At 41.4% G+C, this 27005-nt stretch overlaps 1 protein-coding gene and 1 long non-coding RNA gene across 3 annotated transcripts; both read left to right on the top strand.

Moving 5' to 3' along the window:
* Positions 1 to 956: 956 nt before the first annotated feature.
* Positions 957 to 19179, top strand: LOC308397225. 2 transcript variants are annotated; one of them, XR_013971706.1, is made up of 6 exons: positions 1713 to 1754; positions 1870 to 1917; positions 18074 to 18124; positions 18276 to 18394; positions 18490 to 18882; positions 18962 to 19179. It is a non-coding gene; the product is annotated as an uncharacterized lncRNA (long non-coding RNA). The 2 variants fall into 2 exon arrangements; XR_013971705.1 differs by lacking the exons at positions 1713 to 1754; positions 1870 to 1917 and adding an exon at positions 957 to 1010.
* A 181-nt stretch (positions 19180 to 19360) lies between these two features.
* LOC308397724 (uncharacterized protein) lies at positions 19361 to 24353 on the top strand. Its single transcript, XM_080883802.1, has 5 exons — positions 19361 to 19799; positions 22773 to 22984; positions 23097 to 23244; positions 23323 to 23432; positions 23763 to 24353. The coding sequence occupies exons 1-5, from the start codon at positions 19505 to 19507 to the stop codon at positions 24072 to 24074; spliced, it is 1077 nt and encodes a 358-aa protein (XP_080739928.1). The 5' UTR covers positions 19361 to 19504; the 3' UTR covers positions 24075 to 24353.
* The last annotated feature ends 2652 nt before the right edge of the window (positions 24354 to 27005 follow it).

Here is a 27005-nt window from a genome sequence, read left to right on the forward strand (position 1 = left end):
TATTCAATTTAAGGTCATACACAGGGTGCATTTCTCTAAGTCTAGACTTTCTGAATTGTATCCAGAAGTGGAAAATAAATGTGATAAATGCCACGGTTCTCCTTGTCACCTTAGCCACATGTTTTTTCTGTGTCCTGAGCTACAAGGTTTCTGGACAGGGTATTTTGCTATTATGTCAACTGTTCTTGGGGTAACTCTTCATCCTTGTCCTCTGATTGCTGTATTTGGGATTCCTGTTCGCTCACTTACACTTGATTCCACACAAAAGGATATTATAGCCTTCACATCCCTATTAGCGAGACGTCTAACATTGTTGCATTGGAAGCCTGTTAAGTATCCTACTGTTTCCCGGTGGCTTAAAGATGTCATGTTTTTTTTAAAACTTGAAAAAATTAAATATACGTTGAGAGGTTGCACAGCCAAATTTTTTCACAAGTGGCAACCCTTTATCTCTTATTTTGCTAGTCTAGAGGTATTGCCTGTTTAAATCTACTTTTGTTACTGTTATATTCCTCTATGTTTGATGGTTGTGTTGATCTGTGTGGGACGGGGGGGGGGGGGGGGGGGGGGGCGTTGTGTTTTTTTTTTCCATATATATATATATATATATTTTTTTTTTTGTTTACTTAGGAAAATGAAGAAAGGTTGATTGTATTTCGGTAACTGCACTCTAAGAAATGACACACTGATGTTGGTAGCATTATGTAAATGTTTTATGTTAAAACTAATGCCACCAATTGGTTTTTAACTTTAAACACAAGTATGTTGTTTTGAATTTAATTAACAACACAATATTTCAATACAACAAATTGCAGTAAATTAAATCCAACGTAAAAAGTTCATTTAAAATGAAGAGCACTTTAATTTAAAGAGGATTGTCCTAAGAGGCTCTCCGTACTTCTGAGTTTGCACATGTGCAGTGTAGAAGTTTGATCATCCGCCATTTTCAACTGAGACTTGCATGTGCTTAGTATCCTGGATAGGATCTATTGCCATCTGAGGATTATTTGGTAAGTACAACAATTTAAGTATGACAAATTTGATTAATGTATGCTAACTGATAAACTTCTGACACTTTCGGGAATACTTTTGCATTTTTTTTAAACAAATGATGCCTGGTAAATTTTTTAACACTTTAGCTTAAGAAGTGTTAGAAGTATGAAGACATTTAACAAATATTGTTGAACCTGCTTCGGTGTAATTTTCCAAAATCTTTTGCGATTCCTGTTAAGGTTAGACTTTCCTACTGAGACCGACAGTTTTAAAATTACTCCCAACATCTACTGCACCTGCTCCCTGACATCAGTAATGACCACTGGGAGCGCCAGCGATCCTGTAGTTTGAAGAATGAAATGCATGTGTAGTGTATTTTAGAAACATGCATCAATTAAGTTGCTACGTTGTTTGAAAAAATTCGACTCCATGTTGATTTCTGGTTTAGTGTCAAACTCAGGGATTTAAGCGATTAACACTTTGATTTGTAAAGTATAAGACATGCGTTCATCTGTTGTCATTGAAGTGCAGAATAATGTGTAACACTGTTATATATATATATGTGTGTATATATATATATATATATATATATATATATATATATATATATATATATATATATATATATATAATGCATTTAACTCCTTGTATCAGTTTCCATTGGTTATCAAAGTAACAATTTGTGTGTTCCCTTTTCATTTTAGGTTGGTTAGCTAGTTCTGTCTCTCAATAGATGCAACAAAAGTGGCTCAGATGTGGTTGTAAGTATTTGAGGTATTAATGGAACGTGTACAACATAGATAAACAAATCTATGCTCTTTAAAAAAAAACAGTTATTGATGATGATTAACAAACTTCTTTCATTTTTTTCCCTAGGTTTTAAATGTGGAAGTGCAGACAGTGTGCTGAAAGTGTTTTGACAAGGTACCAATTACTAAAGCATTACAGATTAAAGCATGGCCATTATGGTCAAAGACACTCATATCCATGCACATACTATGAATGCCCTTGTTCATTTAAAACATGGAATGCTCTCAAAACACATTTGAGTCGATGTCATATTGATTCTTCAAGTAGATCAGGAGAACCAGTTATCTTTACATGTTCCTTGTGTCCTGGAAGCGAACTGATATCAGTTAAAGAGTATTTCTCCCATATTAACAACCATCTCAAGTGTTTTGAGACAGTCACTTGTATCTTTCAAAACTGTTCATTTCAAACAAATATATATGGTACTTTCAAATCGCATAAGAATAGAAAACATGGAAATTGCACAGAAAAAGACTTTAAACCTGAAGTTTTGAAAGGGTTTGTAAATGAAGATCAGCTATCTGAGGAACACTTAACAGATGATAGAGAAAATCACTCTAACTCCAGTGGTCCTAGTTTTGTTGAAGCTGAAAATGAGAACTTGCAGGAAACCATAATTAGGAAATTTGCTGCTGTCTTGCTCAAATTAGAGATTTTTTCACATGTACCCAGCTCTGCCATTGATGAATTGTTGGAAGAATTACACTTCATTTTTACTTCTGCTGTAGTGCCCGTTTCAAACACAACCGCTGTTGAGGTATTCAGGAGGCACAAAGTTCAGGCTGACTTTCAAATAATTAATGAAGTTAACCTTGCCATTAATGCAAATAATCCTGTGGTGAAAGCTATAGCGAAGGGTGGTCCACTTTCCACCTCATTTAAACGTAAACAATATTATAAAGAATATTTTGAAGTGCTGGAACCTGTTGAGTATAAACTTGAAGCATATTCCAATAAGACTTTTCAGTATGTTCCCCTGCTGAAGTCTTTACATCAGTTACTTTGCCGTAAAGATATAATTGATAAGCTTGTTGACAACTACACAACCTGCCTTGAAAGTAATAACCAATACACTTGTTTTCAAGATGGTGAATATTACAAAATAAATCCTTTTTTTTCTAGTGAAGTTTTGCGGATCTCTCTGTGTTTATATGTAGATGATTTTGAAGTTTGCAATCCATTGGGAACATCACGCAAGAAACACAAGCTTTGTGCTGTGTACTGGACTTTTGGTAACTTGCCCCCTGGTAGCAGCTCAGCCCTTTCATCAATCTATTTAGCACTGCTGTGCAAAGTGGATTTTGTCAAAGAATACGGCTATCAAAAACTTTTTGAGCCACTGTTGCATGACCTAGTAACTTTAGAGCAGGAAGGGGTTTTCATTCCACAGCTTGGATCATTCATTAAAGGGACCGTTCAGTGCGTTATAGCTGATAATCTTGGGGCTCATGGCCTAGCTGGATTTATTGAGAGTTTCTCAGGAAAATATTTTTGCCGCTTTTGTACAGCTCAGCTTTCAGACATCCAGCAGCTCGAGGTGAAATCAGGAGCCTTTGACCGTAGGACCAAGGAGGTTCATCAGTTGCACATTAAAACCTGTGAGGAAAAAGGGGTAAGCTGCTTTGGTGTAAGGACAGGATGTGTTTTAACTAAGAGCTTATCTCACTTTAATGTGATAAGTGGATACCCACCTGACATTGTCCATGATCTATTCGAAGGCATAGTTCCCGTTGAACTGGCAAAGTGCATTGCAGTGCTAATATCTAAAAAGTTATTTACTCTTCAACATCTGAATAATCTCATACTGTCTTTTCCCTACAAATGTGGGGATAAAACTAACCGTCCTCACGTGTTACCCAAAAACCTGCAGCAGAAGCACACAATTGGTGGGAATGCACATGAAAATTGGTGCCTTCTTCGGTTACTTCCACTAATTGTTGGAAAACTTGTTCCTATTGATGAACCTGCATGGCAGGTGATATTGTATTTGAAAGATATTGCAGATTTGGTTGTGGCAAATGTTCATACTTTAGAATCTATTGCATATCTGGAATGCACAATCTCAGATCATCGTAAATGCTACCAAGCACTCTTTCCTGATCAAAGGTTGTTGCCAAAACATCATTTTCTGGAGCACTATCCTGAAATGATTAAATGTTTTGGTCCTCTTGTATCATTATGGACTATGCGGTTCGAGGCCAAACATAGCTTTTTTAAGCAGGTTGTTAGGCACATACATAATTTCAGAAATGTAACATTTACACTGGCAAACAAGCATCAGCTAATGGTTGCTTATAATTTGCTTCGCCCTGACAACGAGAAGTCTTCATTGGAAGTTTTGCAAACCTCAAGAGTCTCAATTGATATCCTTCATGATGATGTTGTGAACTCGCTTGTACAGAAGCACCCAGAAATCTCTGAAATAAACCTGGCCCAAAGTGTCACTGTCAATGGCATCAGATATAAAAAGGGCATGATAGTTGTGCATGGATCCTGTGGTGGTCTTCCGGGATTTTCAGAAATAATGCAGTTGTGCATTATTAAAGACGAGTTGACTCTTATTGTTAAAAAACTCAACTCCTATCACTGCAAATTCCTTGTAGCTTGACAAGATTTATTGTCTTAATTTTAGCCAGATTATCTTGTCCATCTTGTTTTGAACATTACAAGCTAGTTTCCAGTCTCATGTGTTAGATGATTAGACTTGTTTCAAGTATATATTACTTTTTTTCCTTATTTAGTCTGTATATCTAAAAATGAACCATTTTACATTTATTTCAAGCAAAAATAGCTTTTAGATAGAGTGTAAAACAAAAATTATCTCAAAATAAGAAACATTCACCTTTTTCCTTGAAATAAGAAAGTCACTCATTGGAAGGTATTTATTTCAGGTTTTTAAAGAAAGGACATCTTCAAGGTTATATTTTGTCATAACATAGACACTGTTTCTGAAATTGACTGGGTAATATGACGTAAAATCAAGTAGGTCTTCAACATCAGTCAGTTCAGTTGCTTGGGCAAGGTTGGGAATTGCAATTTCATAGGCAAGAAAGTCTTTGTTGAAACCCAAGGTTTCATACACCTGGTATTCAAAACAATAAAGTACACTATTAACAATAAAAATGTTTTTTACAAGTCCAAAGATAGGGTTTAAACCATTTGCTGAAATGAGTATAAGAGACCTGTCACAGATGTATTTGTTTCCATGTAAAATAAGCCACTTTACTCTAACGGCATGATGTATAGCATCTTCAATCCCCAAAAACTCTACAACCTTTGATTGCAAATGGTCCATATTAGCAACCTCTGATACAGGACCTAGTTCTTTCTCATTTACAAATATCGGATGCTCAGTTCCTGCTTCACTTTGGCAACACTCCAGCAGCTGATTGTGGTTTACAAGAGACTTGCACACATTCTTAAAGTTTAATTTGGATGACCATTGTTTAAAAAAACTGTGTTTAGACTCGAATCTCATGCACATATGACGTATTACAGGTCCCAGGGCAATAATTTGAGAGGGAAGATGCAGCATGTAATGTTGCTTTGGTATTACATTTTTTTCTGGGAATAGTTGCCTGAATTGTTTAAGATGATCTTCTATCATTTTTTTTTAGTTTGGACACAGTTTGTAAAGACACAACTGGGGCAAAAAGTATTTTAACAATTTCAATTAAATCCAAAATAAACTGGATAAAGGGATTTTTCTCTACAACACTGTACAATAAGAATGGCAAAATCTTGATCAATATAAGCATTTGTCCAGAGGATTGTTTGAGTCTGTTGTCACTTGAAGCTAAAGTAGCAATACTAATTGGTGAAGGCTTGTCACGTATGTCCACTGATGAAAAAGGAAAGTTCTGCATGGCAGAATTAAACAAGTCCAAATCCAAATTTCCAGATAAAACAAGGTATTTCAACACACACTTAATTTCCATTGGTGCCACTCCTTCAAGAATTACATGCATAATATCCTGTGGCATCTGCTCTATGAGATTAAAACCTGGGAAATCAACTAATTTGCTTTGTCTATTTATGCCAAAAGTCGTTTTGAGCGAGGATTTCAAAAATTCGGTAGTTGCCCTTTCTATTTCAATGCACTGCCTAATGTGTCCGTCCAATGTCCGTCTGGTGAAACTATGTTCATTGAAATTTTCTTGCATTTCATCAAAAGTACACTCACAATGACGACATTTGCTATACGCAAAACCAACTCCTTCCTTAAATCCTGCAAGCTCATGCTGGGCAAGAGTGTCTCCACACACAGCAACAACTGCTCCGTTTAAATAAAATTCCCCATTGACAGTGTTAATCATAACACCATCGTACAGTAACTTCAAGTCCTCATTGATTCTCCGCAGTATTATATCTACCCCCCACTCATCTATGTCCCTAGACTTTGCGATTGCGAGAAGTCTGATGGAAGCCAACTTTGATCTAAACTTAGGGTCTATGTTGCCTAAGGTGTAATAAAACATTAGTAGTTTATTTACACTCGCACGTGACCCTAGGGGGTTACACATTTCTATCTCATCAGAATAGAGTATCAGTTGTAAAGCAGAGTTCTTCTTTGAAAACAGTGGGTGGGTTTTGAAAATAATTCCATCATTAATGTCATACAAAAAACTGGCGTTGGGGCAACTCTGAGGTCCAGCACTGAGCATGTCAAATAGTCTTGAATTGGATAATAGCTGTTTCAAACTTTCAATCAAAGGAATGTAGTAGAAAGACTTGTTTTTGATTGCAAGAACTCTCGATTCTCCCTTTTTAACTCTACAGGCATAATTGGAAATGATGATCTCCTCAGGTGTGACAGGGTTGAAATGCATCTGTGTTACACGGTCCTGTAGGTTTGAAGCTGCACATATGGGAAAGGGATCCTGAAAGTTGTCCAGTGTTGAAAGAACTTCTTGTTGTAAAGGTCCATTGCTGTCAGGTTGCCTTTCAAGGATGGTCTTTATTTTTCCCCTCAAGGACGTCAGAAGAGCTGTTTGATACTGTTGGACACCAAGGACAATGTTGTTGACACTCCTCTGATGGGGGAAAAAAAACACATCAGAGACATGAAAGCGTAAATAGAAAATATAACAGAAGCAAAATGCAACTCTATTTCTTTAGCTCAAATTAATGAGCCACTGAATGTTGTAATTTACCAGTGGAGCAGTAGAAGAAGAAATCAGCCAATAATTGGCATTGTTTTTGCATGACATGCCACATGCATGACTCACGTGGCACAAACACATTGCACCGAGCAAGATGGAGGAGCATGAAAGGTTACAACAGAAAAAGTGAACAAATGATTACCTCATTTATTTTTTTTATGTAATTCTACTTCATTTGTCTTTTATGCCTAAAAGTGAACACATTTTACACTGTTAAGCCTATTTTAAACTGTTGAGTGTGCCCAGAGTTACATACATTGCAGTGAACTGCACAACTCTTGTGCTTAACTTCTTCGTAATGTACATTTGTTCTTAATAACTTATATAGGTGAAAGTAATAGCTGAATAAAACCAGCGATGAAAAACAATCAATTAATTGCAAAGATAGTGGACAGATTATGAAAAAAAAATCATTAGTTGCAGCCTTACATTGAACCAGACTTATTAACAAGTTAACAATGACACCCCCATAATATCAGATGAAGCAGTACCTGTGATAGGTGGCATTGCTCCCGCACACCAATAGCAAATGCAGCTGCACATCTGGCAAGATCAACAGTTTCTCTTTTACCCAACAGGACAAAAAGAAAAACAATTGTGTAAGAAAAATGACTCACTCAGAATGTGTTTCAAATTCCACCAGATGCAAAACAAAACAAAGAAATATTCCAAACTGTTGTACATTTTTGCTATTAAAAGATTCATACTACAATGGATAGCTAATGAAGCTGCAAATGTTATGAACAATTTAAGAGTTATTTAATGAAACTTAACCAATCTTTATGGAATCTACTCTGAAGTTAACTGAAAGAAAAATTTGAAAGCTGCTTGGTTCATGGAGCATCTAACAACAACCAAGGCAGGTACACAACACTGGTAAATAAGTTTATTTATTATGTTTAAGTATGGTAACTAAGCCTACATTGTTGTGCAAGCCTGAATTTCAGCGGATTCATGCATTTGAAATTCAGCACTGGCCTTCATACCTATTAAAATATTCTAATCAAGTAGTTTATCTTAGAAAACACATAACTTTAAAACTATAATTTTCACTTGAACTGAGTACATTTTCTCTAGTTAGGCTTTACTACGGTTTTACTAAAGCTGAATTGGGGTAACTGTGCTTGGTTAAGGTTAAACAACACACATACATTTAAAAATTCGCGCGCGTACACACAGAAACACATAAAGTACATTACCTGATTCTGACGAGGTGTTTGAAGCTCAGCCGCGTCTTGCTCCATCACGTTCTGACTTTCCTGTCGCTCCTCCTCCAACACCTCCGATGTTACTGGGGGGTCTAGTGGTGGTGGCTCTACTTCAGTGCCATTGCCATTGCTAACAGTTTGTCTGGGTTCGGCAGTATAGTCGGCAAAAATGGCTGTACCAAAATTTTCGCCTCCTAATACATTTGCATCGGATGAAGCTGTCAGCCATCCTGTAGGCGGGTTCCCAGTGGAGATGTATTGTGGATGTGTGCGTCTGAGATGGTGGTAAAACGAGTTGAAAACACGGTAATCCTTGGCGCATCCATCGACTCCACAAATGACACGGAAATCTGGACTGCGACTGTGTGCAGTATTAATGTGACTTAAGAGAGACTTCAATGTTAACGCCACAAAGACGAAGCAAATCACACACCTCCAACAGGCCATTGTATTAGACTAAAGTCAAGCAAAAAATATGTTGCAGTGTGGAGCTGTTGCCGCGCTAGTTTGGGAAATACCAAGTTCATGGGGGGAGGGGGGTATTACAAACTGGAGCTGTAAAAACAAAAAATGGTCACAAATAAGGTAAAATGAAATAACACCTATAAGAGTTTATTTTAAATCAATGAAGAAGAAATTTACCTATCATACTGACTGTGTTTTATGAACGTACAAACCACTAAATTGTATATAGAAGCAAAAATTGAGATGTGCACCCCCCTTCGTGTTCCATGTTAGTTGTTACCCAACTCCGTTTGAATTTGGAGTCACAGGAATCTTCTGCACCTGAGCATTGAAAGAAAAACTGTGAGAGAAAACTTCGTCAAGAAAGAGAGGTAAGCAATTTTAATTTTTCGAATGTAAGTAGTGTGTAGTCTAATCACTATTTTAAAGTCAAGCGGACAGAATAATAAATTTAATTTGAGCGCGGGAAGGAGTAATGTAGCATGCTAACGGATGCTAGCGTTAGCTTAGCAGCCCTCGCATGTGGTTCAGAGAACATTATTTAGTGAAGTATCTACTGTAATGTTGTGAGAATTCCTAGCTATGCTATTTATAAGGGGCAGTATTAGCCGTTTGTATTAACTTAAGTTAATAGGCACACTGAGAATTTCTTTCAATTAGCAAGAGAGCTAATTAACCACATTCAGGGTTTTCCAATTGTCTTTGACTGATTTACTAGCTGCTTGAATTCCCTCACAAGGTGTGGGTTTAAATTAATATCCATCCATCCATCCATTCGCTTCCGCTTATCCTTTTCAGGGTCGCGGGGGGCGCTGGAGCCCATCCCAGCTGTCATAGGGCGAAAGGCGGGGTACACCCTGGACAGGTCGCCAGTCTGTCACAGGGCTAACACACAGGGACAGACAACCATTCGCACTCACATTCACACCTAGTGACAATTTGGATTATCCAATTAACCTATCCCCACAAGCTGCATGTCTTTGGACGGTGGGAGGAAGCCGGAGTACCCGGAGAGAACCCACGCAAACACGGGGAGAACATGCAAACTCCACACAGAAAGACCCCGGCCTGATGGTGGAATTGAACTCAGGACCTTCTTGCTGTGCGGCAACAGTGCTAACCACCGTGCCACCGTGCTGCCCACGACTTGATATTAATTGGATTTATTAAAGTGGGCTCAAAACAGTGTTATTCAGGAATCAGGCTGGTTGGTAAAACAAGTAGCGCTGTGTATCGATTCAAAATTGAAACAGAAGATGGCAGCACTGTATGTGCAAGGATGCCAGCTGCCGTTAAACCCCGAAGAAGAAGAAGAAGCTGTATCCCAGAATTCATAGCGCGGCCTAGCTCAGTTTCCAAAAATGAGCTAGTTAGTTTTAAAATTTCTCTTATTACTCTTTCTAGGTCACAAAATAAACGTTTAACATATTTTCAGGCGAGAATGTAGCCGTGTAAACTTCAAATATCTGGACAGTTTATCAAGACACCACATATTTTCAAAAGCGCTCCGACGTTTTCGGAGACGTCTGTTACCGACTAGCTCGATAGCTAGCCGGGGTTTAACGCTCACTAGAGCCGTGAGAACACCGGACTCCGGGCGAACCATTTTCTAAACCACCGCCGTCTTTCTTTTTTTTTTTTTTTTTTTTTTTTGCCTGTCCCATTTGGTTCTTTAGCCATCAGAATTGTTGTCTGAAGACCAACAAGGATACCCAATGGATTTACTTTGCCAAATGGATCATCGTGGCATTGCCGTATTGGTCCATTTGGTCGATCTTTGTTTTTATTATTTATTATATTTTATTTTCAGATGTTACAGACGGGACAGACATGAGTGAGGGATAGGAAAGGGAGAAAGAAAGAGGAAGGAAAGGAAAAACAGAAGGGGAGAGGGACAGTGAGAAAGGGGGGGAGAAAAAAAAAATCTCCTGGATCACCTGTTGAGAGAAGAATAGAAAACAAGCAGAAAAAAAACAAAGCAACATACTAAACACAACACCATCGCATTAATCTAGCTAAGTGTAAACAGCAGTAAATACTAAATATTCAATGTTGTTGTGCAGCACGCAGGACAGATGTGCTTCGAAGTAGCAGCCAAGAAAGGTGTAATTTGGGTCTACGAGCAGTGAACACCCGTGTGCATACCTGTGTGGATCAGCGCGCTTGTATTCCAAAGGTTTCTCCATGTAATGATCTGCTAGGGAGTGTGGGGGGGCCACAGCCCCGTCCTCCGGGGTGTGAAGCGGGTATGGAGGAGATCAAAACTCCAGACATCCAGAGGCCCCCAGAACACAAGAGACCATGGAAGACCAACAGAGGGGCAGCCGCGCCACTGTTCCAGTAAGAGCTGAGGAGAGTCCCAGATGAGGGCTCACTCAGCAGCCGCGGAGCAGAAGCCAGGGGGAGTTGCAGTGACGCGCCCATGAGCTCCGCCGGCCCCCAGCTGTGCCTGAGTGACCAAGCCCCAGGCCGAGAGGCCGGGGGCACCCCACCTCCGAAGGGGCCCAAGCGAGCCCCAGGCTCCAGGCCCCGATAAGCGGCCGCCAAGGAGTGAGCCGGTGTGTACCTGGACGCCCACCCCCAGACACAAAGAACCACCAACGCACCGACACCTGAGGGAGTCCGCCACTGGCAGGGGAAGTGGTGGTGGGCGGAGATAGGCCTCCAAACCTTGGAGGGCCTGAGGTGTCCCCAGAGAGGTGGCGTCTGATACCCAACCTGACATATAGACACAGACATACAGGCACACACAGACACAAACATCCATTCCCCCCCCCCCCCCATGCTCTCATATGCACTCACTCCACACTCAACCAACGTGGAGACAGACATAAAGAGACGCTGTACACACGATCACACTCCCCAAGCGTACTCTGCAAACCGGGTCTAGGTACCCTTGCCCCTGGAGGGGGGAACTGCACCCAGACCCAGGTGGTGTTACCCTTTTCCCTGCGGTGGGGAGAAGCAGACCACCCCGACTCCGTAGCAGCAGGGAGGCCCCACACCCCAAACCGCAGTCGGACGGCCAACTCCTCCTAGCCCTCCCGCTCCAGCAGGCCGCAGAGAACGGGGGTGGGAGAAGACTCCAAACCTCACTCCACCCGCTCATTGTAGTGTTGATGCATGTGTGTTCTAAGGTGCAATTAAAACCCAGGAGGGCATGGAGCTACCTGCCAAGGAGCAGCAGGTAAGCGCATAGTCCCTCCTGCTAGCCCTCAATGTCTAAGTGTATTTAAAATTGAGAGGTGGGCAACGACGCCAGGGGTGAGGTGTACACCCTGATGGTAATTTGGACTCCGTGATTGTGCCCACCCCCAAGATCCTATATGTATGTGTAATGAGAGTGTGAATAATGTGAATGTCTAAGTTGTGGGATAAAATTGAGGCAGAGGCAGCTAGAAGGGGACAGGGGGGGGGGGGGGGGGTAGCCTCCTCTGCACCCTGGTGACATACCCCTACTCCAAGGCCCTGCATGTGTGGGTGGTTGTGGTGGAGCGGGAAGAGGGAGGCAGCTGGAGATGGGGAGGGAAGGAAGGGAGGGGCAGGTAACCCCTCCCTGGGGCCAGCTCCCCCGCTGACCCCAGTAGGCACTCCCATACTCCGCGACCCGCCAGGGAAAGGGGGCCCAGGCCCATCCAGACCGGGGCCCAGTGCAGCAGCGCCCCCCGGCCCCACAGAGCCCGGGACTGTCCACCCAACCCCACCACAGAGAAAACTGCACCCACCCCATCATCCACTCATCTTCCAGACTACATAAGACAGTAAACGCCCAGGCTGCGATCTTCCTCCACCTCTCCTGTATCTCCCCCTCCTGCAGAGAGAGTTCCTGAAGAGAGGAAAGCTCCTGCAAGATGTGACCATCTCCCCCACCAGTTGAAGAGCCCCCCAGGCGGCTCGACGCACCGGCGGCACCCTGCTCCAGGGCTGGGCCCCCATGCACCCACCCGCCCACAACCCCGGCAACACACCAACCAGGACCCAAGCCCCCAAGGCCCGGCCCGGGCCCCAGCCCAGAGACGGAGCACCCCCAGAACCCCACGCCCATCCCGGACCCACCCAGGGCCAGCCAGGCTACCAGGTCAGTAACCCACGTCCGTCAGCACAGACCCTCCCCTAGCCCCGCTGCACGCAGCCACGAGGAAACAGTCACCTGAGAGCCAACAGAGCCCCCAACCGGACATGACCGCTACCCCGGGTTGAGCCCCCCAAGGAAGATGTCTCCGGTGAACCCCCCGACGCCCTAAGCCTGTCCCTACCCCCACACCAATCACAACAGTGAAGGCGGGACCAAACTATGACCCCCCACCCCCACTAGGTGATGGAGCTGATAAAAGGAGCCCAGAGCAATTGATCTGATGTGGTGGCAGAGGCTGTGTCAAGACTAATGTAATCTAATAGATAATTTCTATATTGGTTAGAATTAAGATTATTTTTATTTTTCCAGTTCATGACTGTTTTCTTGGCTATGCATAGGGCAGTGAAAATCATATGGGCTATATTCTTTTCTGAAGTGACATTATCTAAGCTGCCCAGTAAACACACTAAGGGGGAAGTTGGAATGTTACATTTCAGACACTTTGATAAGTCTTCACATATCTCGCGCCAAAACTTTTGCACTGGTGGACAGAACCAAAGAGCGTGGATGTAATTGTCTGGTGTATTGCCTTGACAGTGTGAGCAGTTGTTGGAAGATGTAAAGCCCATCTTGAACATTCGATGACCTGTATAGTGCACTTTATGTAGTATTTTGTATTGTATTAATTGCAGACTGGGTTTTTTAATTAATTTAAAGGTTTTTAAGCAAATCTGAGACCAGAAGTTTTGGTCTAAGCTGACTGATAAATCTGCTTCCCACTTTGCAATAGGAAGGGATATTGATTCATCTAATTTAGAAAGTGTTCTGTATATTTTAGATAATAATTTGGGGGATTTAAGAGTAAGAAAATGTGCCGCACTTGGTGGTGTTTGTAATTCAACTTGACTGAGGTTAAATTTTTTTTTTACTATGGATTTAATTTGTTGATATTCTAAAAATCTTGTCTTGTTGATCCCATATTGTGCAACTAGTCTGTCAAATGGAATAAATTCTGTTCCCTCTAATATATGTTCTAAGTATTTAATTCCTTTACAACTCCATTCTGGGAAATTAATCATATTATTGTTTTGTAATATGTCAGGGTTATTCCAGATAGGTGTACGTTTGCATGGGATTAATGAAGACTCTGTTATTTTTAGAAACTCCCACCATGCTGTCAGAGAAAAGCTGATGTTGATACTTTTAAAGCATTCGTGTCTTTTGATGTTTGAGCTAATAATAATAATAATAATAATAATGGATTGGATTTATATAGCGCTTTTCAAGGCACCCAAAGCGCTTTACAATACCACTATTCATTCACTCTCACATTCACACACTGGTGGATAAATAAATGGTAGGTCTGAAATCTCTAGATCCTTGCATAGTGCCTGTTCGACATCTAGCCAGGGCTTATCTAAGAAGGTATGTTTTAACCATTCTGAGATGAACTGAAGCCTGTTGGCTAAGAAGTATTGGTGAAAATTAGGCAGATCTAATCCTCCTCTATCCTTGGTTCTTTGTAGCGTTTTTAAGCTGATACGCGGGGGTTTATCTTTCCAAAGGAATTTGGAAATATATGAATCCAGAGATCTGAACCAATCTTGTGATGGTTTGTTAGGGATCGTCGAAAATAAGTAATTTATTTTTGGCAAGATCATCATTTTTATAGTGGCGACCCTTCCCATGAGTGATATGGGTAAAGATTTCCATCTAGTCAGATCGCCTTCTACTTTCTTTAGAAGTGGGATGTGGTTTAATTTAGTTAAGTCTGAAAGCTTAGGAGAGACATTAATACCTAAATATTTAATATTTCCGGATTGCAGTGGGGCAGAGGAAGAATTATGGAAGGAGCAGTTAATGGGGAGAACTGTAGATTTTGGCCAGTTAATTGAATAATCTGAAACTCTTGAAAACCAGTTTATTAAAGTAGTTACCTCAGAGAGGTTGGTTTGTGTGTTTTGCAGAAAAAGCAACACATCATCCGCATAGAGACTGATTTTATGTTCTATGTTCTTACATTTTATGCCCTTAATTGTTGTAGCCTGTCTAAATGCTGCTGCTAGAGGTTCGATAAAAATTGCAAAAAGTGAAGGGGAGAGTGGGCATCCCTGTCTGGTGCCCCTCAGGAGACAGAAGCTGGAGGATGTCTGGTCATTTGTTCTGATACGAGCTGTTGGGGAATTGTATAATATTCTTATCCAGTTTATGAAAGAGTTTCCAAAACCAAATTTGTGTAAAGTTGCGAATAAAAATTTCCAGTTAACTCTGTCAAATGCTTTTTCTGCATCTAGAGATAATATTATGGTTTCGATGTTTTTATCGTATGAGTAGTCTATTAAATTAAGTAATCTACGAGTGTTTGTTGAGGAGTGCCGACCTTTTATGAAACCAGTTTGGTCAGGATGAATTAAGAGGGGGGTCATTTTCTCTAATCTCTTTGAAAGAGCTTTGCAGATTATTTTAAGGTCTACATTTAAAAGAGAAATTGGACGATAGCTTGAGGGAAATAAAGGGTCTTTGCCTGGTTTTAGCAGGAGACTAATGTTGGCAGAATTCATATTTGGTGGTAGTCTGCCATTTTCCTCGATTTCCTGCAACATGCCGTGGAATACTGGTGCCAAAATTGTCCAGAATTCTTTGTAGAATTCTGCAGGGAAGCCGTCTAGACCTGGAGCCTTATTATTGGGCATACTTATCAGGGCTTCCTGGAGTTCACTTGGCGTCAGTGGCGAATCCAGTTCCATTGCTTGACTGTCTAGTAATTTTGGAAGAGTTACGTTGTCAAGAAACAGATCAATTTCATTTTTAGATGGGTTTATTTGTGGTGAGTATAAAGTTTCATAGAAATCCCTAAAAATGTTGTTTATTATTCCAGGATCATATGTTGTGTTCCCCGATAAATCTTTAGCAGCACATATAGTTGTTTTTTCTTTATTTATTTTTAGCTGGTTAGCTAGAAATCGACCTGATTTGTTACTGTGTTCAAAATTCTGCAAGCGTAGTCTTTGTATAAGGAATTGTGTTTTTTTTATTAATAATTTCATTTAATTCTAGTTTTGTTTTGCATATTTTGTTCAATGTTTCCTGATCTTGGTTGCACGCGTAGGCTTCTTCTAGTGATTTGATGTTTTTTTCTAATTCCTGAATATTTTTGTTTTCTTCTTTCTTTGTGATGAGAAAGAAATTATTTTACCTCTCATCACAGCTTTCCCTGCTTCCCATAGAACAGAAGCAGATATTCCGGGAGTGTCATTAAAGTCTAAATATGAAGTCCATTCCTTTTTAAAATATTTAATAAAGTCTTCCTCTTTAAGCAATGATGTATTAAATCTCCAGCTTTTACTTGGCGTAGTGTTATTCTTGTGCATTAGTGTTAAAGATACAGGAGCATGATCGCTGACAGCTATAGGATGAATCTCAGTGTCCGAAATGTCACACAGCAGTGAGCTGCTGACCAAAAAATAATCCAGACGAGAGTAGGAGTGATGAACATGCGAGAAAAAAGTATATTCCTTACTGGTGGGGTGAAGAGAGCGCCATGCATCGCAAAGACCAAAGTCGCTCATATACTGTTTGATTATATTTGTGGATTGCCAATTGCGCTGAGTTCCTGTTGTGTTGAGCCTATCCATGTCTTCATTTAGTCCAAGGTTGAGGTCACCGCCAAGAATGAGTGTGCAATCAAGGTGTTCAGAGAGTGCACTAAAAAATCCGTGGAAGAATGAGGGTTCATCAACATTTGGACCGTATATACTTACAATACATAGTTTTTTGTTCAATATTGATAGTTTAATAATTAGAAATCTACCCTCTGGATCTATAACTGTATCGAGTACTGTAAAATTAACATTTTTATGTATTAAAATTGCTACTCCCCGTTGTCTAGAATTATAACAGGCTGCAAACACGTTAGGAGACTCAGGTGTTTTAAGTTCGTTTAAACCTGTGACAGGTTTATGAGTTTCTTGTAATAAAACAACATCTGCTTGTAGTTTTTTAAGCTGGTTAAATATCTTTAACCTCTTTCCTCTGGTGCCAGCTCCATTTACATTCCATGTGACAAACCTCAGCATGCCCATAATTGTGTGTGTATGTCTAATGATGTACGCTGGGTGTTTCGTTTAGACAGGTGGAGAGAATGTGGAAACATCCCTTGTTTGTAAATAGAAAGAGAAAAAGAAGTGTGGTGAGAGGCTCCATAAGTCTGACTATGTGTGTGAATATTCACTAATATGAACAAGCGTGGCTTGCTTATGTGTCCTGCAAGTCTGTGCGTGCTGTTAGGCTGTTGTAAATGTGCTGCCGTTGAGCTGATGTGTTTGCGTGATCGTGGTGTGAAAATATGGAGAAATAGAGGGTGTTGTTTGTAGGTGAGTGGGGAAGTAGGTGACCACAGCAGTGAAAGACAAGAGAAAGAAAGAAACCACATGAACTGTGAGCAACAACAACAAAAAAGAAACGAAACGGAAACATTCCAATTAAAGCAATGACGGAGGGTGACGGTGTTATATCTGCTATGACATCATATTGATATTACTAGGTTAAACCCATGTTAAAGGGGAAAGTGTGAATGAATAAGAAAAGAGTGTAGCGGGTTCTTATCTGGAGTGCAGTCAATATAACCACGGTGTGGTGCCGGGGTCGCGGTAGAGCTGTCCGTCCACGTAGAGCCGGTCCACGGACCACCGCCGTCTTTCACTACTCAGGTGAACATGATATATAAGTCACTTAAATAACTTAAAAATGTTATTGTTTGGCTTTTTTCAGTATTTTATTTGTTCCTGAGTAAATCGGTTTGGCTGAGATTAAAGTTATAGTTTTTACACAGCTGAATAAACGTCAAGCAGACAACTGATTATCAGAAGTGTGAGATGCTGGAGAATATACTCCGGTGTCCTTTTATATTTTAGATAGCAATGAGCAATCTGCAAATTTCTTTAAAATGTAATAAACTATCATCTTGCCTTTATTTTTAGTTAGCACATACCTTAAACACTTAAAGCTATAAGCTAATGATCGTTATGTAAGAGCAGATACTGCTGGTGCAATAAGCTGTACATTTTACGTCCAATGGATGCATGATCTGGCAGCCCTAGTCAGCATAATCTTATTGATGAAATTCAATGACACAAATCTGGGTGAGTAAAAGTTCACCGGGCAATATTGTATAACCCTTTCAGACCTCAGCCGGGCTGTCTGGACATTTCTTTTCTATAATAGCTTTAAAAAGGGTAAAAATGTTGAACAATCAAAACGATTCTTTGACGTGAATCTATTTGATTCTCATGGGACTCAATTAAGATTCAACTTTTCAAATGTTTTTAACATAACACTAATTGTAAACATTTGTCTTGCAGGTGACTGAGCAATGGAGAAGCTGGATGATGTAACAGTATCTGTCCTTAAAGGTTATATTTGATAATATATTTGTGTGTGTGTGTGTGTATGTATATATATACATATATATATATATATATATATATATATATATTAAAAAAACAGTTATGTTTGTGCAGTTATGTGCTTGCACAGTTTAACTGGTGTTTGTCTTTTTGTTAGCTGCAAGCATTGACGAGCGCATGCTTTTAACATTGACCCGTGATGATCTGAGGGACCTTTTTTCTGGGCCTGAGCACTTTCTCAGAAGAAAACATGTGTGGTCAATAATTCATCCTGAGGTATTATGTAAAAAATATTTAGTTCAACTAATCTCCAGAAAGTATGCTTTTATTTTAGCAGTACTTGACATTTTTATTTTCTCACCCTAAACCAGGAAGACCATCCGCTACCACAGAAACCTGAAACAACTTCTTCACCCAGGGTAGTTGCAACAGGCCCTCCAACTGCTGATGCTAATGTAAGCCAGCTGAAAACCTTGCAGCTCCCCAGTCCTCCGGAATATGTTCTGTACACCGACAGTGAGTTGGAGCAATGCCGAAAGAGTTACCTGGAGTTGGCCTGCTCCGGCAGGGAACAGGCATGCGTCATGTCAAAAGAACTGAGATGCAGATTGGTGAGAAATACAATCACAAGTATGGTGTCCCTTTTGAGAGCAAGCCAAGGCCAAATGGAGCGATACCCCTCTAAGACCGAAATCACTGCAATGGCTAAAAAAGTTGTGGAATATTATCCTATGCTGCAGGATAATGATGCAAGCGTAAAACACGTAAGTTCTTGTATTTGTGTCTCATATATAAATCATTTTGTTTTGTTCAGGGGGCATGATATATATGTATTTTCACCAGGAGAGCATTAATGCCAAGTTACAAAAAAGGCTGCAAAATATGAAAACCCCAGTAAAAAGGCAAGGACCAACACCGGAGAGGGGACGGCCCAAGAGAAGGCTCACTGACCTCTACCCAAGGGATGAAGAAGCTGATGATGAAGATGCTGATCGCAGTTCTTCCAGTGGTGCATCTACTCTGTTATCACCTGTCAGAAATTCTGACAATGCCTCCACTTCATGTGAGTACTAGTAATTTTGTAAAATGGTTATCAACACACAGCCAGTAGTAGCTTCCAAAAAATGATGGCGGCGCGTGCACACGCAGCGGCTTCTCTCTCTCCCAAACAAACTACTTTTTCGTGTTTTTCGTCCTGTAAGTTGCAGTGTTTTTGTAAGACTATCTGTGTGCAAGCGAGGATATGCCCGAACACTTCTTCTCGACATCGGCAGAAACAAACTTTTTAAGTTAAACTCTGTGGACACCAAGAAGCTGAAAGATCTGGGTCTGCTCCGAAGGCCTACTAAATCACCGACCCCCACTCCCGCACTTCGCCCACAATGGATGCGCCTCAAGCGGTGTGAGAGGAAGCAGAAGAGGGGTAAGCGCGGTGGCATCCGAGCTAGGCTAGCGGCTAGCCCACACAAACCCGCCATCCCCTCTATCGTTCTGGCCAACGTACGCTCGCTAGAAAATAAACTGGACGACATCCGACTGCTAGGTTCATCTCAAAGGAATGTAAAGGACTGCTGTGCTTTTGTGTTCACGGAAACATGGCTCAGCGACAGTGTCCCGGACCGCGCCATTCAGCTCGACCAGCTAACATGCTACCGTGCTGACAGAGTCATCGTCGCAGGAGGTAAGACCCGCGGGGGAGGACTTTGTGTTTACATCAATGATGCCTGGTGTCGCGATGCTGTTGCGGTCTGCAAACACTGCTCACCAGTGCTGGAGTTAATGGTCATTAAGTGCCGGCCATTCTATCTACCGAGGGAATATACAGCCATACTACTGTGCGCTGTGTACATCCCTCCCTCCTCCAATGTCAACAACAGGAATGAGGTACTGAATGAACTGTACCAGCACATCAGTGAGCAGCAGACAGCCCATCCTGATGCTTTTCTCATCCTGGCTGGGGATTTCAATCATGCAGAAGTGCGTGTTTCCAAAAATACAACAACACATTGACTTTCCAACAAGGGGAAATAACACACTGGACTTTGTTTACACCACCCAGAGAGGAGCTTACAAAGCTTTTCCCCTCCCCCACCTCGGCGCCTCAGACCATATCACTGTCATGCTAATGCCTGCCTACAGACCGCTCGTTAAAGTCACCAAACCGGTTCGTAAGCAGATAAAAGTGTGGCCAGAAGGGTCTTCAGAGGCTTTACAGGACTGCTTCAACACCACAGACTGGAACATGTTTAAGCAGGCTGCCACCTATAACAACACCACTGACCTCCAGGAGTACGCAGAGACTGTTACTGCCTACATCAACAAGTGTATTGAGGATGTAACAGTCACGAAAACCATAACTGTCCGGGCCAATCAAAAACCATGGATGACAGGAGAGGTCTACAGGCTGCTGAAAGCTCGGAATGTTGCCTTCAGAGATGGAGACGAGGCAAGCCTGAGGACAGCTAGGGCCAACCTTTCCCGTGGCATCAGAGAGGCTAAGAGACAGTACTCCAGGAAAATATCTCATCACTTCAAAGACAGCAGAGACTCACGGAGCCTGTGGCGGGGCATTCAGACCATCACAGATTACAAGCCCCCACCACAGACCTGTGATAGCACTATCCCCCTGCTGAACGAGCTGAACACTTTCTTTGCTCGCTTTGAAGTCCAAAACAGCACCACTGCACAGAAGACCCCACCCCCTCCTGGTGACCAGGTGATGACTCTGTCCCCGGACAGCGTGAGGAGATCCCTCAGCAGGATCAATGCACGTAAAGCTCCGGGTCCTGACAACATTCCTGGTCGTGTACTGAGAGACTGTGCAGTGGAACTCACTGATGTCTTCACAGACATCTTCAACATATCACTCATCCAGGCTGTCGTCCCCACATGTTTTAAAGCCACCACAATCATTCCGGTTCCAAAAAAGTCATCTCCCTCCTGCTTTAATGACTACCGTCCTGTTGCACTTACTCCCATCCTGATGAAGTGCTTCGAACGACTAGTCATGCAACACATCAAGACTGTCCTGCCCCCCTCCCTGGATCCCTTCCAGTTTGCGTATCGGCCCAACCGCTCAACCGATGATGCCATCTCCACTGCACTCCACTCAGCACTCACACACCTGGACAAAAAAGACTCATATGTTCGAATGCTGTTCATAGATTTCAGTTCAGCATTCAACACTATAATCCCCCAACAGCTCACTCAAAAACTGGTCCAGCTGGGGCTCAACACCTCACTGTGCAACTGGCTGTTGGATTTCCTCACCGGAAGACCTCAAACAGTACGGGTTGGCAGTAACACATCCAGCACCATCATTTTAAACACGGGGGCCCCGCAGGGATGTGTGCTGAGCCCCCTCCTCTTCACTCTGCTGACCCATGACTGCACTCCATCATACAGCTCCAACCTCTTCATCAAGTTTGCGGACGACACAACGGTGGTGGGTCTCATTAGCAACAGGGATGAGACCGACTACAGAAGCGAGGTGAGACGCCTGGCCACGTGGTGTGCTGACAACAATCTCTCTCTGAATGTGGAGAAGACAAAGGAGATTGTTGTGAACTTCAGGAGAATGCACACCCAACATGCTCCTCTGACCATTGACGGAGCGTCTGTGGAGAGAGTGAGCAGCACCAAGTTCTTGGGTGTGCACATCACAGAGGATCTCTCCTGGACGTACAACACCACAGCACTGGCCAAGAAATCACAGCAGCGTCTCTTCTTTCTCCGCAAACTAAGAAGAGCAGGAGCACCAGCCCCCATCATGCACACTTTCTACAGAGGCACCATCGAGAGCATCCTGTCGAGCTGCATCACTGTGTGGTTTGGAGCCTGCAATGCGTCCTGTCATAGAACCCTCCAACGCATAGTGAGAGCTGCAGAGAGGATCATTGGTGTCTCTCTCCCCTCCCTCCAGGACATTTACAGCACCCGTCTCACTAAAAAAGCCCTTTGCATAGCGGCTGATCCCACGCACCCAATGCAAAGCTTCTTCAAGCTGCTGCCGTCGGGGAGGAGACTGCGGAGTCTCCAGGCCAGGACCAGCAGGCTGAAGGACAGCTTCATCCATCAGGCTGTCAGGAAGCTTAACTCCCTCCCGATTCTGCCCCCTCTCCCCTCTCTCCTCCACGGTCTCACTGAACTCTGTCACACACACTCACACACACACACTCTCTGACTCACTCACTGGCCTGCACCAGTTACCAGTCACTTTGTGGAGCATCGGACTGCCATTACCTCATAAGACTTTGTGTTACACTATCTCATACCGTACATTACCAAATCTCCATTTGCACTATTTGCCTATTTGCACTACTCTGCCTGGTTTGCACTCAATGTCATTTACCCATTATATTGTATATTGTATAGCTTTCTTGTTATATGTAAAATTGTATTATATTATTTAATTTTTTTTACTTTAAAATATTTCACTTGCATTTTTAATCACTCTTATATTTAAATGTTCATTTTCTATTTTATCTAGGGATTGAGAGTAACGAAGTTTCTATTCTCTGTATGTCCTGTACATGTGGCAGAATTGACAATAAAGTTGACTTTGACTTGACTTTGACTTTGACTAATGTTTTGTGGAAGTCTACTTCAGTAACAATGAAAAACCAAAATGCTCTTGTACTTCTCTCTATCTTAGCTGACAAGGATAGTCGGCAAATACAAGCAAGACATTACAAAACATTACAAGAAATGTGTAAGAAGGCAAAACCAAACCAAGAAGATGTGTCCCAGCTATTAGACCTCGAGTTTGAAGCCAGAAGATCCTTCATTGACTCAGACACCATGAAAGAGGAGAACAGAGCTTGCCTCATCTTGGATGCATATCCATGCTTTAAAGAATTGCATCATGTAAGTTTTTGGAAGAGTTAATAAATAATCACTTTAATTTCAAATATATTTGGTGTGGTAGTAAAGTTATTTTGATTTTATTTGTCTACTTATTTTTTTAAACCTATTGTAGGCGTTGGGTGAGCTTCGCAGAATTTTGGATCCCCACAACAACAAGTTCATCAGTCAAGTAAAACTGAGATGGGAAGAATTCTGCTCCAGGGTAGAGTTCTACGGTGTGTCAAAGAAGGCAATGAATCCACCAATGACCATGGACAAAAGTAAGTTTTACCATTTGAATACAAAGTTCTCATCCTTTAAAATTTATGTTTATGAAGGTTTGTTTCTGCTTTGTCCAGCTGAAGCCCACCTTGCACTGATGAAGGCTCTTCCAACCCTCTTTCCCACACCTGCCCATCCACCAAAAAAGATGGGGAATGCTTCTGAAGCATTTCTACATGTCCTGAAGGTAAGTTTTATAAAATTTGCTTATAAAGATCTACAGAAAATTTGGCAAACAAAATATTTCGGTCAAACATGACTCAAAAATGCTTTTTCAGTTTCAGCCGAAAGACTTAAATCTATAATTTATTGTTTTCATTAATTTATAACGTATTTAATGTACACGAGTGTGGTCACATAAGGAGTCGCTTGATAAACCATAAGTCAAAACTACTATAAAATGTGTGTAACCAACAAAGAACAAGATAATGACATCTCCAATGTTATGACCAATTCCCAGCAAAAAAACATACAATTAACATAAGATGTTGACTGTCATGTCTTTTGTGTCTTGCAGCCTACAGAAGATCCAGATGCTGTCCTCCAGAAACGAAGCTTGTCATGTCCAGTAGTGATGTTCGATGGCTGCAAGTGTGTCATTGCTGTTGGTAATTTACCAGTTACAACATTTGACAAAGAAAAAATTGGTGAGGCTATGATATATGTGATGGCATACTTTTATGCACTCCATCTGACTTACCCCAAATGCGTGGCAACCCTGCTGTCTGTCATTCAGACAGAAGTTCTCCAGGATGCCATTCATGAGCATGACACTACATCATCTTACAGAAAAGCCCTGGCAGAATGGCATGCATTTATTGGAAAGTAGTGTGTAAATTTCAGATAAGATTAGGAGAGGGCACTTCTGTTTTGTTTTTGTTTGTTTTTTCAATCTGGGTCTTATTTCTAAAATGGAAAATGTTCATTTACTCACCCAGACAAGTTTTGTGGTATTTGGTGTCATTCGGAAGAAATTTGAATCTTTGTGGTCTTCCTATGTCACTCGTCAATTTTAATGGGGCAAGGGCGAAACCTCTAAGGCTGTTGAAATGTTGAAACCACTTAAACAAACTCATAATGTTGGACCTGTACTGTTCAATTGTATCTTTATTATCTGCAGGTTATTGTTAAAGTGGACAAATAAAGATGGACACTTTTACTCTGTTTCAGTTTTGTTTTGTCCTTAATCAGCAATATAATCTTAAAGTAGTGTTTAGCTAAATTTAAAAAGAAGAAATTTCTTAAAAATGATTTAATGTACTAGTTTTTAGATTATTTGCCTTGATTTGTTTGTTAGAATAAGTGTTTTATGCCTATTTTCAGATTTAATTTCTTCAACATTTTACTTAGAACAAGTGGTTAAAGCTTATTTTAGGTTTCAAGCCATGATTGGTTGCCTGGAATAAGTGTAAAAGACTTATTTTTAGCTTTATTATCTTTATTTGTGGCCTACAATCAGTGGTTAAAGCTTATTTTAAGTTTCAATTGTTCTAATTTGTTGCCTGTAATAAGTGTAAAAGACTTATTTTTAGCTTTATTATCTTATTTGTGGCCTACAATAAGTGGTTAAAGCTTATTTTAAGTTTCAATGTTCTGATTTGTTCCCTGGAATGAGTGTAAAATACTTATTTTTTAGCTTTATTTAAATCTAGATATTGTTCTTATTTCAAGAAATCTTATTAAGAAAAAAACACTTACCCCATGGGCAGATAATTTCACTTGTTTTATTTTATTTTTTTTTCATCATTGTTTTTATTGCAGATTTTCCTTTAACACGACAGTGTCTCGACAGTAGACACAGAACAACAAAACAGTACAAACACAAAACGTACACAACAGCTCTTAAATAAGGCATAATACAAGATACAAAATACAAAATATAACATACAAGAGGTGGTGAGTCAGTCTTACAGCGCCCGGGTGGTGATCACGTGTGTAGTAGTCCTTTGAATAAGATAGCGGAAAGGTCCGGTCCAATATAGTCCAAAAAGGGGTGCCACATCCCATAGAACTGACCCACACTGTGGTGTATAACGTGTGTGAGGTATTCCAGAGGAATCAGTTCAAAAACTATTTTGCGCCAGCCACAGACAGTGGGAGTCCTATCGTTGATCCATTGTAAGAGGATATTTTTCCTGGCTGCAAATGTTAGAGTGTTATACAATCTTTTGTTGGCCGCCGCTTTTAGGCGGTCACTTGGAAGACCTAGAATCAGGGACAAAGGGTCCATCTCTATATCAACGTGGAAGATTTTCCCCAGTTCACCTGTAATGTCAGCCCAGTATTCTTGAAGCTTATAACAGGACCAAAAACAGTGAGTTAAAGTCCCTACATCAGTTTTGCACTTAAGACACACAGGGGAAAGAGAGCGGCTGAAGAGGTGTCTGCGGTAATCTGGAGATACGTGTAATCTGTGTAAAATCTTAAATTGGATTGCTCTTGTCCGAGTACAAATTGAAATCCTTTTTGCGAGAGACCAAACGGTATCCCACTTATCTTCATCTATGGTTACCGACAGTTCCCTCTCCCACACACCTCTAATCCCCTGCGCATCAGTGGTAGTCAAAGCATTAAGCACATGGTAAAATGAACTCAGAGACACCGTCAGCTGTTGCCCAAACAAAACCCTCTCAACATCAGATACTTCAGGGTGCTCAGCAAGGGTTGTATTGTGAGTGATATAGTGTCGTATTTGCAAAAAACGAAAGAAATCCTGTCTAGGCAAGCCGTAACTGTTGGTAAGCTGTTCAAACGACATGAGTTCACCACCCGAGAAAAGGTCACCAAGAGACTTAATATTCTTATCAGACCATCGTTGAAAGCCGGGGTCCAAAGAACCCGGAGGGAAAGCAGGGTTATTCATTATAGGGGTAAAGGTTGATGTTATTCTCGATCTTCCCTCAAGACGGCGGACAATTCGCCACGCTTTTAGGGTGTTGATTGTTACAGGATTTGTACAAAGGGCCTTAATTCCGTTAAAATCATTACAAAATAATAGATCGCTCAGTTTGCATTGTGACAGAGCTGTCTCAATATCCGACCAGATTGAGGTTTTACCCCTAACCCAGTCGCTCACAAATCTTAAATGGGCAGAAAGCTGATACAATCTAATATTAGGTAGATCCAAGCCGCCCCTGGAGCTTGGCAGATGCAACACTGCCATCTTGAGTCTGGGTCTGCGCTTGTTCCAGATGAAAGAGGTGAGCCAACCATTTATGTCCTTCAGTACTCTCTTAGAGAACAAGACGGGGATCATTTGGATAGGATACAATAGCCTGGGCAGCACATTCATTTTGATCAGGGCAATGCGTCCTAGCCAGGAGACAGGAAGTGACGCCCACCGCTCTAGGTCCTGTTTGAGTTTGCCAAATAAGGGTGTGAAGTTGGCTTTGTACAATTGGTCAAGAGACGGGGTAATAAAGATCCCCAAATACACAAATCCATTAGGAGACCATTTAAAAGGAAAGGAAGGAACAGTAGCCGGCATTGTGAAAAGAGTACCGAGAGGCATGGCCTCTGACTTAGCCAAATTGATTCTATAGCCAGAGAAATGGCTAAACCTGTCAATCACCTCAATGAGACTGGGTACGGATGTTACAGGGTTAGTCAAAAGAATCAAGATGTCGTCCGCGTATAAGGTTATTTTATGACACAGCTGTCCAATCTCTAAACTACGTATTGTGGGCGTCGCCCTTATGGCCTCAGCAAGAGGCTCTATGGCCAGAGCGAATAGAAGGGGCGATAAGGGGCAGCCCTGCAT

Source organism: Rhamphochromis sp. 'chilingali' (assembly GCF_963969265.1).
Source record: "Rhamphochromis sp. 'chilingali' genome assembly, chromosome: 5".
In the NCBI taxonomy this organism is placed as follows: Eukaryota; Metazoa; Chordata; class Actinopteri; order Cichliformes; family Cichlidae; genus Rhamphochromis; species Rhamphochromis sp. 'chilingali'.